We start from the raw sequence: 14,093 nt of genomic DNA on the forward strand, positions 1-14,093 counted from the left end.
GCGAGTCAGTGTCTGCTGGGTTCATGTTGGCCAGATTGTTCTGTTATGTGTACGTCCAGAGGAGACCCAGGCGCAGAACACTAGACTCTGGAAACGGAGTAAGTTTAAATAGTTTATTAAAACAATACTGGCTAGATGGTGAGAGAATAATGGGGAGGGCGGGCAGGCGGGCGGGCGGGCGGGCAGGCAGGCAGGCAGGCAGGCAGGCAGGCAGGCAGAAGTTGAACAACAAGTTATGCAGTGATCCGGGTAGTAGAAACAACAACCTGGCGATGAGTGACTGGAAGACCGGGGTAGATAACTGTGCTGGGATGAGTTTGATTGTAGACAGGTGAGCAGATTGGAGTTGATGGGTTGAATGAGATCAGCTGCTGAAGTCTTTGACCGTGCCCCTGCCACATACACACACACACACACACACACACACAAAGAGACAGGGAAAACATGGACCGGAAAACACTAGGTATACAGATGGGACTGTGACACCCCCTGTGTACATGAAGACATGTTTTTCTTTATATCAGGCTCTATTTGTCACTTCTTTACCTTGATAGCAATCTGGACGTTTTCAAGTCACTGTTGAGATTTTCACGATTATCCTGAGAATGTAAGTTCATCAACTTATTGTGTTTTCTTATCACCATCCTTCCATATACTAATGTACCTCTGTCTGAGTCCAGTGTTGTTTTTCTAATATTCAGAAGTTTGTGTCCATGACGCTTCGGCCCACACCGACAGTGTTCCCTGAACTTCTCACCTGGGGGGGCTGTGCCTCCTTCGTGGCTAACTTCCTGTCTCTGGACCCTTTGGAGCCGCCTGAAGGCCTGGTGAGAAGAGCAACACGAATGACCACATAATCATTTGGTCCACTTATTTAAGTAGGTGTTGGAATAATAATAATAATAATAATAATAATAATAATAATAATAATAATAATAATAATAATAATACATTTTATTTGTAAAGCACCTTTCAAAGCTAAAAGCAATCTCAAGAAGTGTGTGTGTGTGTGTGTGTGGTGTGTGTGTGTGTGTGTGTGTGTGTGTGTGGTTACCATGACTACAGTTCCTGACTGTAGACACTGTTCACGTCAACTTCCAAATCACAATCACGACTGTGAAACTCAGGTTTTTCTGAAAGCTCTAATATAGCCAACTTGATGCCTCCGTGTTTAATCTAATTAAATGCCAATTTAATTGAATGTGCTCTGTAGTCATTTTGCGTCTCTTTGTGTGTCCCTGTGCTTGTTTTGCATTATTTTAATAGACGTTTTGTGTCTCTTTGTGGTCATTTGTGCCTCGTTTTAGTCATTCTTGGTGATAGAGTTGCGTCCCTTTTGGTCATTTTGTGTCTCTTTGTGACTTCAAGCAGTAACTGTAGGTAGCAGTAACTTCAAACAGAAGATCTGGCTCAGGGACCCCCTAACCTGTGCCCAGCAGGCCCATTCAGAAATCTGTCCTTGTGTGTTGCTGTCCCAGCCCAGGTATTTGTTCTCCTCCAGCTCGGTGCTGCAGAGTCAGAGAGCCACATGTTTTGAATGTGCCACCCTGCTGTGCAGCCTGCTGCTCGGGGCCCACTACGACGTTTACTGTGTCAGCGGCTACGCTGTCAAAGAGATGTGTCTGCTGGACCAGAGTCTGCAGGAGTGCCCCCTGCTGGACACTGAGGTCAAGGTCAGTGCTGTGTTCAGTGTTCATGACTGATGTTCATTACTGCTGCACATATAAAGAGCGGTAACCAGCTTGTCAGATAGATCGGTGACTCACAGATATGAATGTGTCTGTCTGCTTGTGCTTTGTGTTTGTATGTGCAGAGTGTAATCTCAGAGCAGGAGCCGCAGGAGAACAAATACACAGTGAAACCTCTGAGGGAGCTGAAGAGTAACTTTGTGACGCAGCAGGAGAAGAAGAAACAGGATGCAGAGGCTGCGAGGTTTCAGAAACACAAACTACAGGTAACATGATGTTTGTACTGGTAAAGCAACACTCCACAGTTAGACAGTGAGTCCCTGTGTGAGCTATATACCATTCACAGACCTTGTTCTCAGAGAATGAGTTGAAATTACTCTCAAATATCGATCATTTCTCTCGTGGCATAGTTACTAAAACATTATAAATCATTAGACTGTCATTAATAGATTCATAAACACCATAAAAAGTCATATTGTTGTCAGGAACAGAGAATGTAATCTTGTGCTGTTCCACAAGAGGTGACACATGAAGTCTGCATGGTGTCAAATAACGAATAAGACTCTAAAGTAAACACACAGTAACCGGAGTTCTGAGTTCATCACATTGTGTTTCACAGCTGATCATAATTCAAAAAGATGTTTAATAATATTGTTGCTGTAATAAAAGCTAGAGACAAACGTACACAAATAATGTGACGATGGAAATATATTTCATAATTTATTGAAGCAAATATTAGATTAAAAAATACAACATTTCCCTGATTTAACGTGACTTTGTATAAAAGTGGCCCACCTCCAGTCTTCCACTACAGACACAGAGAAAGAGCTTCTTGTTGGTTGAACAGATAGAGATAATGGCGGCTCCGTACACTTCTAATAAAAGCCAAACTGCATGTTCTGACATCGCAGCACACATGAGCAAGCATCCTGAAATAAAGCTTCAAGTTAGATATTAAAGCCTTCCGTCTCTACTCTCCCTCCTTTGACCTTTTCTTTCCCTTTATGAACAGGAGAGTGAGCAGCGACCTGCTGACCCCCTGCAAGGACTGCGGGTGCACTGCTGGGTGCTGGTGCTGTCAGGGAGTCGGAGCGTCCAGGAGAACTTCTTCATCGACCCGCTGACCGGGAACAGCTACACCACTGACAATGACAACTTCCTGGGCATCGAGAGCGTGTGGAACAATCTCAACTACTACGTCAACATGCAGGACTGCAGGAACGGCTGCGCTGTGAGTCCACGACAACTCCACACACACTCGAAACAATAGAGACAATACATCTGAAAGTGTGTGTGTGTGTGTGTGTGTGTAGGATATGGTGTATGACCTGGAAGACTTAAAGATATGGGAGCCAGTCCTGTTCGGTGCAACCTACAAAAAGCAGCTGATTCTTGATGTGTTGAAGAAAAAGGAGAGTAAGCTGATGAGCAAAATCACCAATGATGTGGAGGTGTGTGTATGTGTGTTTTTCTCTGTGTGTGTATATGAGTTTATACCCTCACCCTATGTAGTAGTTTTGATAGTGGATATTAAGACCTAAAAGTAGAGCTGCAGCGATTATTCAACCGACAGGAAAATAAGCGCCGACTATTTAGTTAATCGATTAATTGTTAAAGTAACTTTTCATGTAAAAATGGCCAAAAATGTTTTTCTGTTTCCACATGATATTAAAGTGAATATCTTTGGGGTTTGGACTGAAAGACGAGACATTTAAAGACTTCATCTTGGACTTGGAGAAACTGGGATGGACATTTTTCACAAGTTTATAAAATTAGACCAAGCGATTAATCTAGAAAATAATCGTCAGCAGGCAGGAAAACACCTTTGAAGATAAGGATGATATTTTTATTAGTGTCAATAAATCCCATTAAAAAATTGAAAGCAGCGGTGAATGTATCGACTAACAAGTATTGTGTGTGTGTGTGTGTGTGTGTGTGTGTGTGTGTGTGTGTGTGTGTGTGTGTGTGTGTGTGTGTGTGTGTGTGTGTGTGTGTGTGTGTGTGTGTGTGTGTCTTCTTCCTCTGGGCCACAGAGCTCCATTACTGTCCAACAACTATTAACACATCAGTGAGCCTCACTGTTGCACTGACATGTTCCTTCAGTACCATGAACACACACACTGCAGTTTATTCTGACTCAACCCCACACACACCGTCCTGCTGCAAACAGGCCTCAACAAACACACTCTTATCACCTGTTTGTCATTATAGGTAACAAGAAAGAAAGAATAATACAATTTACAGCTAAATGAAACTGAAACATGATTTTAGGATGAATGAAGTTCAACACTTTGTTGTTTATGAAGGAGGAGGAGCAGCCCCGAGCTTTTGAGATGCCACGATCCTGGGTCAGTGACATCCCGATCTCAAAACAAGGTACAGGAAGTCCACACGAGCAGTATTTACCTGATGGTGCCGTGTGCTGATTCTGTACATCACCCTGTACGCTCTTTACCTGTTTGTTTGCAACGTAGTGTTTATTTTATGACATCTATAAAGATGGAGATGTTCAGGATCACAGCTGACAAAACTGACAAAACATTAAAGCATCAAGACAGAAACATGAAACACCTTAATGACTTCTATTCAAATAAAGTGCACAAAGACACAGATCAGTGCTGATATCCAGCCGCTCTCTAACGTCTTCTCAGTATATCTTTTAAATAGCATTCAGCATCAAACACAATCCCATAAATATTATAATATTGTATGTCCATCATCCATTTATTGTACGTATGAAATTCCCATTTTAAGGTTTGTGACAAACAATTAGGGAGTGATGGTTTCTCCACCATATAATCATACTTTTGCTAAATGAAAGCTTGCCTCTGGAGCGTTACATAGTCAACAGTTTTCCACTTGTGGGTAAAATATGCTGTTATCTTCTCCATTTTGTAAATGTCCATTGTAATATCCATCCGTGAATTAATCCTTAATTAATCATTAAATGAATAAATCCTTCTTGAGATATGAGTCCCAAAAATAAGGTCTTACTCTCCAGGGGCATTATAGACATTATGTATCGCTCTCCACAAATATTTAATAACAGGGCAATCCCAGAAAACACGGAGATCATTTGCATTTAGATTTCCACAGTTTCTCCCGGGGGAGTTAGCGTCACAGTGGGATTTCCAAGAGGGTGTAATAAAATACACAAACACATGATGCTGTAAAACCTCCACAAACTGCTGCCTCTGCGTTCGTCTGCAGACCTGGAGACCTGCTGGCCGGGAACACAGAAGGTGACCCAGTACAGAAAAGCAAAGCTGGAGAAGTTTGCACCGGACCTGATGTCAGACGGGCTGATCACACGACTGACTACATACAAAGACCTGAACTGTGAGTGTTCAGGAGAAACGGATGACTTCTAAAGAACAGTTCAGTTGTTTTCAGCACAAAGAGACAAGCTGTGTGTGTGTGTGTGTGTGTGTGTGTGTGTGTGTGTGTGTGTGTGTGTGTGTGTGTGTGTGTTGAAGGCACTGATGTCGTCATGGTGAAGGAGTGGTATCAGCACAGAAACGACCACCTGGAGGAGAGGGAGGTCAACGAGGTCGACAGCTTCATCACAGAAAGCTTCAAACGTGTACGACGTTTCCACCTTTTATGTAAATCCAGTTAAAAGTTCACTGAACCAAAGACACATGTAACTGACCTGTAGCACACATCTGTTTACAAACAACAACAAAACAAACTGAAACATAATGGAGCGTCTTCAACCCTCATTCAGTAACGGTTGTTTTATGTGGGATAACTAAATGACATTCTTTCCTCCTCCTGTTGTTATACTGTGTCCGCCATGTGCGTAGCTTCCTCTGCGTGCTCACAATCTGGCAGCTGCTCGCTACGTTTTTACAGATGTTCATTTCATTTGTTCATGTTCATTATGCAGCACGGCTGACACTGGTACCAGATAATGTATGTGAGGCACGGTGTACTTTGTGAAGCAAGTGTTTCAAACTCTGCAGGATAATAGAGCTCGTTTCTGACATTAAACAGAATTAATATTTGTGTCTAACTTGCCTTCAGCTGTAGGAACACTGTAATAACACTTCTGAAAATATGAGTTAGCCAGAAAGTACATTTTTCATCTGTAGTCCAATAAGTAAAAGCACAGACGTTAAGAATAAAAGCATAGAAAATACAATCAACCATAAAAGTAGTCAAAATAAATGTAGATAGAAACAGAGCATGTAGTACATAGAGACAAGAGGGACAGCTCTTATAACAGAACCAACAAGAGCCTGACAACACAATGTTAGGCCTGCTGACGTGTGGACAGGATGTACAGCGCTCAATGATGATATTGTGGAATTACATTTTCAGTTTCAAGTTTAAAATATCATTTTAATAAAATCCCCTCTGGGCTTCGATGGCCTTTGATCTTAAACGTTGTTCCCTCAGTGTTACGGGTTTTGCTCAGTTCACAGGTACACATCCAAGAGCACACACACGGAGCGTGAGATGGAGTTCAGCAATGTTGGTGTTGAAGATCTGGTGCGGAGGGTGGAGTCACCAGGTGAAATGACAGAGTTCTTCGAGGGCCGGAAGGACTTCCTCTGTTACCGGCACGCTGTCTTCGACACACAGCTTTCAAAACCAGATTCCAACATTAATCTGGATGACCGACCAGTTCAGGTAAAATGATGTAAACATAAAGCAAAACAAATTCACACTGGGGTCATTTTACCATCATTTTATAAATGATATCAGTCGCTCAGGATAGTTGAGAATCATTTCAGGTGAAATGTTTTTTATATTATGTTAGTCCAACATCTTTCATTCCTTCTGATGTCCTGTCTGTTTCTCTCAGCTGGTCACTGTGTGTGTGTGTGTGTGTGTGTGTGTGTGTGTGTGTGTGTGTGTGTGTGTACAGAAAGTGGTGGAGCGTTTCCACAGGAACAGATCCAAGCCGGCCAACGAAGACGTGGCCGAGCGAGTGTTCCTATTGGCTCAAAGACGTATCGAGTTGACCTATCACTTAGAGGATCACAGATTCATCCCTTCAAAGAGAAGCTTCATCAAACCGCGAGAGTCAACAGAAAATAAGAAGGCCGAGGACTTCACACAAGACATGGTCTCCAGCTTCCAGGTACAACAAACACACACTAAGACATACAGCAGGTTTCACAGCCTTTCAAAGTAAAAGTCTCAGAGCTGTTCCTGTTTCTCACTCTCCAACAATCACAACATTTGTGTCTGTGTGGGCGTTCAGGTGGATCCATCCGAGGAGCCTCTTAAAACTTTGGCTCTACATGAGATGCTGGTGGCCCTGATGAAGGATGAGGACAAGGTGCTTCTCCAGATCAGGGAATCTAAGAAAGAGGTAACGTGTCCTCAGTGTCAGCTGGAGTCACAGTACAGTGGTGTCCCAATTCATCCCATAATATTCATGGTTTCTGGACACCTGCACACATAAGGAAAAGAAACGGTGTGGTTCCCATAGTAATAAGAAGGGATTAAAGGATGGAGATGAATCAATCACTCACATGTTATTTATAGAACCCTATGTGTCTCAGTTACATCTGTACAGCATACGACCCTCTGTCCTTATTGCAGAGATAGAAGTTGGTAGTTTGCCTAACAATGTCTTGGCAATAAGAGGACCATCCTAAAGATTTATATAAAATGTAATGGGGAGTGCGTGAGCCTGCATTTGTTACAAAGCATGCGTGACCTGCAGAATCCAGAGTATAACCCTCCAGCAGTCGCTGCAGACTCCCTCAGTCAAACCTCTCCCAGTTAATCACAGTCAGGTCCTCATGAAGAGCTGACAATGTGATGCACCTGGGAAACGTCCATGATGCTGGAGTTTCTAATACATCTTGGTGTTTACTACTTTCACTCAAGTTAAAGACGTGAATGTGTGAGCAGGTGAGAGACATCGTGGCCTGCAGAGAGCAGGAGGAGGGAGACATTCAGCTTCACTTCTCCCCGTGGACGACAACCGGAGCTGCCAGGGCCCGCAGCCAGAGACAGGAAATGGTGAGACAAGATTCCCATTGAACAGCAACTGTTTCCTACCTTCCTGTTGACCCTTTCCCTTCGAGACAACACTTACCTACCAACCTGCCAGTGGTGTGTGAGTGGAGTGAGGCACTTTAATTCAGATTGTTGCTACTTTATACTTAAAGGTAAATATTGGACTTTTGACTCCACTACATTTCTCCGACAACATTAGTTACTTATTATTGACTATTATCTCTCCTTCTCTTTCCCTCTGTTTCATGAAGTCGTTTTGAACCATACTTAGTCTGGCCCCTCGCCTGAGACCAATTTGCCTTGGGAGACCCTACCAGGAGCACTAGGCTCCAGACAACACAGGTGATGGTTCATAGGGACACACAAACCTCTCCACCGCGGTAAGGTGATGGTTCCCGGACAACATTAGTTACTTATTATTGACTACTTTTCAATGTCAAGATCATTAATACAAAATATAAATCACCTTTTAAATGATTATGGATTAAGCTCCCCGGCAGTATATAAAGTCGTCCTTTAACTCAATGTTTAGCTTCAATGATATACGGTAACATATATCATTCTGAAATGTGTTATTCAGTAGAATGACAACTTTTACTTTTGGTACTTTAAATACATTTTCATGCAAATACTTTTGTACTTCGATCCACAAAGCAATTCTCTTTGGTGGGAGTTGCAGGTGTTTGTGGATCTCACTTCCTGGAGATGCTGCTTGTGATTTTTGTCGCCACAGACGTAAAACACTGCAAATACAAAAGCTTCATCAGTGGGCCGGAGGCTCAGTCACCATTGTGTTGCCGCGTTCAGCCAAAGATACAACAGAAATGTGTTGAGATGAACATCTTTGAGATCATTACTTGAAGTAAGAATGCAGGACTTTGACTTGTTACAGAGTATTTCTACACTGTGGTATTACTGCTCCCTCACTAGGTATCTATTTACCTACCAACTGAATAACTACTATATATTAAAGACATTTAAAATGGCCTTTGACAATGTCGTTCAGTTTCAACAGCCAAAAAACACCTTTTTCTGACAAAAGTAGAGTTGAATACGTCCAAGCAGGCTAACACCTTCAGGAAAGCCAAACACGTGTCTGTGACGTCCTTTGTCGACCATTTCTCTGCCGTTGCAGGAGCGTCTGGATGCGGAGGAGCAGCGGTGGCTGCAGGAGAAGGAGAAGGACATCCTGGCTCCTCTCCTCATTCGGCTGGACAACACAGAGACTCTGAGCGCCGAAGACGCCAAGCAGCTCCACCAGGACTGTTTGGCCGAGTTTAAACAGAGACTGGTGGAGCACGCCGACCTCATTCAGGAACGCTATGAAAAGGTAAAGTTCACTCATGATGTATATTATATCCCTTATTCACTGCAGGAACTTTAACGTATAACATGTAACATTTCCACATTAATATGTCTAAAAGCGACTCGATCTATGTTAAATATTTTACTGAATTGTGTACTTACATTATCCCAAATGTTTCCAACAATATTCAAAGTTCAAACTTAGAGAAATCTTTAATTCAAGGTAGCAGTGCGTTTCAGTTTGACTAAAGGTTGAATATACTGGAGTTCATAGCATTTTTCTGAAGGTGACCTTCTACCATGTATTCATAATGAGGGTGTGGCCATATGGAGGTGTTGATGTTAAAGATACAATATTAACTCTCTCTCCACCTGCCTACACTAATATCTTTAGTGTAAAAGTTAAAGATGAAGTTGTTATTACGTTATTGTGCATCTTTTATCCAATGCAGGACAAAGACCTTAAAGATGTAGTTTCTTTGTTTAGGAGACACAGGAACTGCAGAGGAAACAGCAGTGGTACCACAAGAAGCAGCTCAACATGACGGAGCAGCAGGAGGAAGAGTACCAGACCTACTGCTCTGAGAAAACACTACGAATACATGCCACCAAGAAACACCTCAACATGTACTACACACACACACACACACACACACACACACACACACACACACACACACACACACACACAGACAAACACACACAAACACACACACACACACAGACACACACACACACACACACACACAGACACACAGACACACACACACACACACACACACACACACACACACACACACATATTTGTAGGCCGACCCAGAAGTTAGCATCGCACTGGTTCCCTCGACAAAAAGCCAAAAGGGATTTTTCCATTAGACTTTGAATTATGGCAGAAAATAAGTTTATTATACTTACACCTTTAGTTCAGCAGGATAATCTCCACATATTAACACCACTTTGATGATTTCTAAAGCGTAGATGCAATCACTAGAAGTAAAAAGCTAACGTTAGGCTACAAACAAACTGCACAGCGGTCACATGACTTCACGTTACCACCACTAAACTAAAGGAGGGCTCGTGTTCACAACGTTGTCCATCCATCCATCGTCTACCGCTTATCGGGGGTCGGGGGCAGCAGCTCCAGTAAGGAACCCCAAACTTCCATTCTCCTGGCCACATCCTCCAGCTCTGACTGGGGGATCCTGAGGCGTTCCCAGTGAGGAGATATAATCTCTCCACCGAGTCCTGGGTCTTCCCCGGGGTCTCCTCCCAGCTGGACGTGCCTGGAACACCTCCCTAGGGAGGCGCCCAGGTGGCTCCTTACTAGATGAACCACCTCAACTGACTCCTTTCAACGTAAAGGAGCAGCGGCTCTACTCCGAGTCTCTCCTGATGGCTGAGCTTCTCACCCTATCTCTAAGGGAGACGCCACCCGTCTGAGAAAACACATTTCGGCCGCTTGTACCCGTGATCTCGTTCTTTCGGTCATGACCCAGCCTTCATGACCATAGGTGAGGGTAGGAACGAAGATCGACTCTCTTTTTGTCACAATGGTAAAGTGACTGCAGTACCGCCCCCGCTGCTCCGATTCTCCGGCCAATCTCTCGATCCATCGTGCCCTCACTCCCGAACAAGACCCCGAGGTACTTGAACTCCTTCACTTGGGATAAGGGCTCATTCCCTACCCGGAGTAGGCAATCCACCGGTTTCCTGCTGAGAGCCATGGCCTCAGATTTGGAGGTGCTGATCCTCGTCCCAACCGCTTCACACTCGGCTGTGAACCCATCCAGTGACTGCTGAAGGTCACAGACCGATGATGCCATCAGGACCACATCATCTGCAAAGAGCAGCGATGAGATCCTCAGGCCACCGAACTGCAACCCCTCTCCTCCACGACTACGCCTCGATATCCTGTCCATGAACATCACAAACAGGATTGGTGATAAAGCGCAGCCCTGGCGGAGGCCAACATTCACTGGGAACAAGTCCGACTTACTGCCGAGTATCCGGACACAACTCTCACTTTGGGCGTACAGGGATTGGATGGCCCTCAAAAGTGACCCCTTCACCCCATACTCCCGCAGCACCTCCCACAGTATCTCCCGGGGGACCCGGTCATACGCCTTCTCCAGATCCACAAAACACATGTAGACCGGATGGGCGTACTCCCAGGCCCCCTCCAGGATCCTTGCAAGAGTGAAGAGTTGGTCCGTTGTTCCAAGACCAGGACGGAATCCGCATTGTTCCTCTTCAATCAGAGGTTCGACTACACCGACTACACAACGTTGTGTAGTGTCATAAGCCACCTAACCTGTAAGACATGTAAAAGCTTCAAAATTCACAAGTGGGGTATTTACTGACGTATTTTATGTTGAAGAACAAAACTTTAAAATCTTTTTATCTTGTGTTAACCACATTTATTTCAGGCCTCTACCCAAAAACCCATAAAAAGAAACGTTGACTTTGAGAGAACCAGAAGTGGTCAAATGCTCAGTCCTGCACCACTCTATAAAATGTATTTATTTTTAACATTCTAACCATTCAAAGTCATATAATTATGAAAAAGCATCACTCTGCTCGCTGTTACTGCAGAAGATTAACGGCAAGCGTTTTGGCCCAAAAGCAAAGGGTGTGTGTATCTGATTATTCACGTGTGTTTGTTCCAGGCACAAGGAAGCAGCTCCTCAAAAGTACCAAACTCTTGATTGGAAGCTGAAACGAGACCCTCGACTGGCCCCTCACCTGCTCTGCTGAGTCACCTGAATGTTATACATGTGCATACTTTCCTCTAGAGAAGGATTTAGAAATCCTCCTTCGCACATGCCCATGTGTTCGGAGCACAACATGCTGTGCAAATAAACCTGCAGAAGCAACTTGATCTGGTGCAGTCGAGCTACAAAGCACATTAAAGATATTTCTATTGGAGGACTGGAGTAAATATATTATCTCTATTATCTGTACCCCAGGGACAGTCTCATATCTGAGGCAGCTGCTGTATGAAGAGCTCGACACATTATTTTATATTCCTTTCTTCTTTATATATATATAAGAATAGCAATCAGAAAATCTAAACGAATCAAATGCAACAACGTCATGAATTGAATTCAGACATTCAATGCCTTCCATTATGGATGTTTCCGAATAGTGAGACAGGCAGCACACATGTATTTATAAATGTATTTTATTTCACTTCAAACATTAAAAACTACTTGTAAATAAATAAATGTTAAACAAATGATAGTTAAAAACAAATTCACAGCAATGTATCGATATAAAATAACTGACAGCTTCTTCAACAGGTCAGCGTGTTTATTTCTCCTTAAACATAAAACACTATAAATCAATCTAAACAAGAACAAATGAACAAATAAAATGATTTAACGTTGGAATAATATATCTGTTTTTAAAATGTAGAGCTGTACAGTTTTGTGCAGGTACATTCTGCAAGGAATGTGCAAAAGTTCACAGTATAAAGAATAATAAAGTCTAAATATATCAGATTATAACATCTCGTAGGGTCGTGAAGCCTTCTTCATTTAAAGGGGTATAAGACACCACATCGTTGGCCTCTATCTCTGGATTTCATTCATTTCTGTGAAGAAAACTAAATTGTTCTATTTAAATCTGGATTAATATTTAATATTTTAAACCTCACAGGATAAAGACACGGTGAAGAACACAGTCTGTTATATTCACAGAGTCGTTGTGCTAAACAGTCTCGTCCAGCATTAGAACAGTTAAAACAACCAAAGAGCTAATAGAAGAATGGTCGAGCATCAGGGTGAAGAAAACACAGAGTAAAACAACTAAAACAAAGTACGTATATTAAGTATTTATAAGTGTTAAAATATATATATATATATTTAAACATAATACAGACAGAACATTGTATTAAAAGTACCTAATAATAACAGGAAACCTCATCTCTGATGCAACATTTTACCCAAACGTCCTGCAGTTATTGCGTTCACTATTTGGGTTAATTGTACAGTTAATCAGTTGTTCTGTAGTCATTGTTTTGCAAAATCCATAAAACGTCAGGAGTCGTCAGTTTATAAATAAAAATAAATATAAAGCATAAAACTTTAAAATGCAAATTAAAATAACTTTTAAACAAAAGATAAGAACTGATAAAATGAGAACTCAACCCGGGTGTAAAGGTATTCAAAGTCAGCACGAATGTTCTGGAAGTGTTTCTCACTAAATGTTGCTTCTCCGTGTTTAGACTGGACTCTGGGAACAGTCTGCAAAGTTTCTTTAACACATGTCTGGACTTGTATCCACTGACTTTGACATGGCTGTAAATGGTGAAGCGTAATAAACATTTCAGCCTCTTAGAGTCGCTGTTGCTGTTTGACCCAGTTTGCCTCTGGAACAATTAGCAAAGCTACATTAGTTTGACTTGGCTGTTTATTAAGTCAAGAGAACAAGAAACATACTAAGTGGGATTTTACAAATATTACTTTTTAATAATGCTATTTTTTAATAGAGATTGCCAATATTTATTGCTAGTATTAGCCAATATATCTACTTATATTTTGTGTGGATGTGTCTAACATTTCTCAGGTGGAAGTGGGTGAGCAGTAGGTGGACGAAAGCTGCCAAAATAAATAAACGACTTGAAAAATAAAATATTTTGCCATTAAATGTAGCAAAAATAATATATTTTAAAAATGTAGGTATTAATTGATTAATGAAATTAATTGATATTTCTGTTTTAATTTGCTTCTTTATTTTCTTTACCAATAATTTTAATTTACCTGAAACATTTTTAACACAGAAAATGATGAGAAAAACGTGTTCTAATATTTCGTCTGTTTCCTTACAAAAGGTACAAGGGTCCACTGCAAATTTGAATTTATTTTAAAGAAATTCTGCAACTTGGTAATCTTAATTATAATATATATATAGTTTGGGCTATTTTGCATCCATAACATGTATTCTGTCGGGCTAGTCAGCTAGTGGACCAAAAACATCCAAAATACATAGTTTATTTTACTTCACTTTGATTTATCCTCAATTCACCAAAAGTTAGCATTAATAATGTCAATTTTTTTTGCACATTCAAACATAACATTTTAAAAAAAACCTGGTCATACAAAAAAATATTGTCCTAATGTA

At 41.8% G+C, this 14,093-nt stretch overlaps 1 protein-coding gene across 4 annotated transcripts; it reads left to right on the top strand.

Moving 5' to 3' along the window:
• The first annotated feature begins 20 nt into the window (after positions 1 to 20).
• On the top strand, positions 21 to 12,415 carry LOC115004826 (dynein regulatory complex subunit 7-like). Of its 4 annotated transcripts, none has more exons than XM_029426526.1 (16): positions 21 to 98; positions 702 to 827; positions 1,479 to 1,673; positions 1,814 to 1,954; positions 2,701 to 2,919; positions 3,002 to 3,139; positions 3,995 to 4,064; positions 4,899 to 5,027; positions 5,165 to 5,293; positions 6,109 to 6,323; positions 6,562 to 6,777; positions 6,901 to 7,011; positions 7,560 to 7,670; positions 8,803 to 8,997; positions 9,460 to 9,599; positions 11,639 to 12,415. In XM_029426526.1, exons 1-16 carry the CDS (start codon positions 24 to 26, stop codon positions 11,724 to 11,726), a joined length of 2,298 nt encoding a protein of 765 aa, XP_029282386.1. In that variant the 5' UTR covers positions 21 to 23; the 3' UTR covers positions 11,727 to 12,415. The 4 variants fall into 4 exon arrangements, with proteins under 4 accessions (XP_029282386.1, XP_029282389.1, XP_029282390.1 ...); XM_029426529.1 differs by lacking the exon at positions 9,460 to 9,599 and adding an exon at positions 9,796 to 9,833; XM_029426528.1 differs by lacking the exon at positions 21 to 98 and adding an exon at positions 386 to 607.
• The last annotated feature ends 1,678 nt before the right edge of the window (positions 12,416 to 14,093 follow it).

This window comes from Cottoperca gobio, unplaced genomic scaffold (genome assembly GCF_900634415.1).
Source record: "Cottoperca gobio unplaced genomic scaffold, fCotGob3.1 fCotGob3_192arrow_ctg1, whole genome shotgun sequence".
NCBI lineage: Eukaryota > Metazoa > Chordata > Actinopteri > Perciformes > Bovichtidae > Cottoperca > Cottoperca gobio.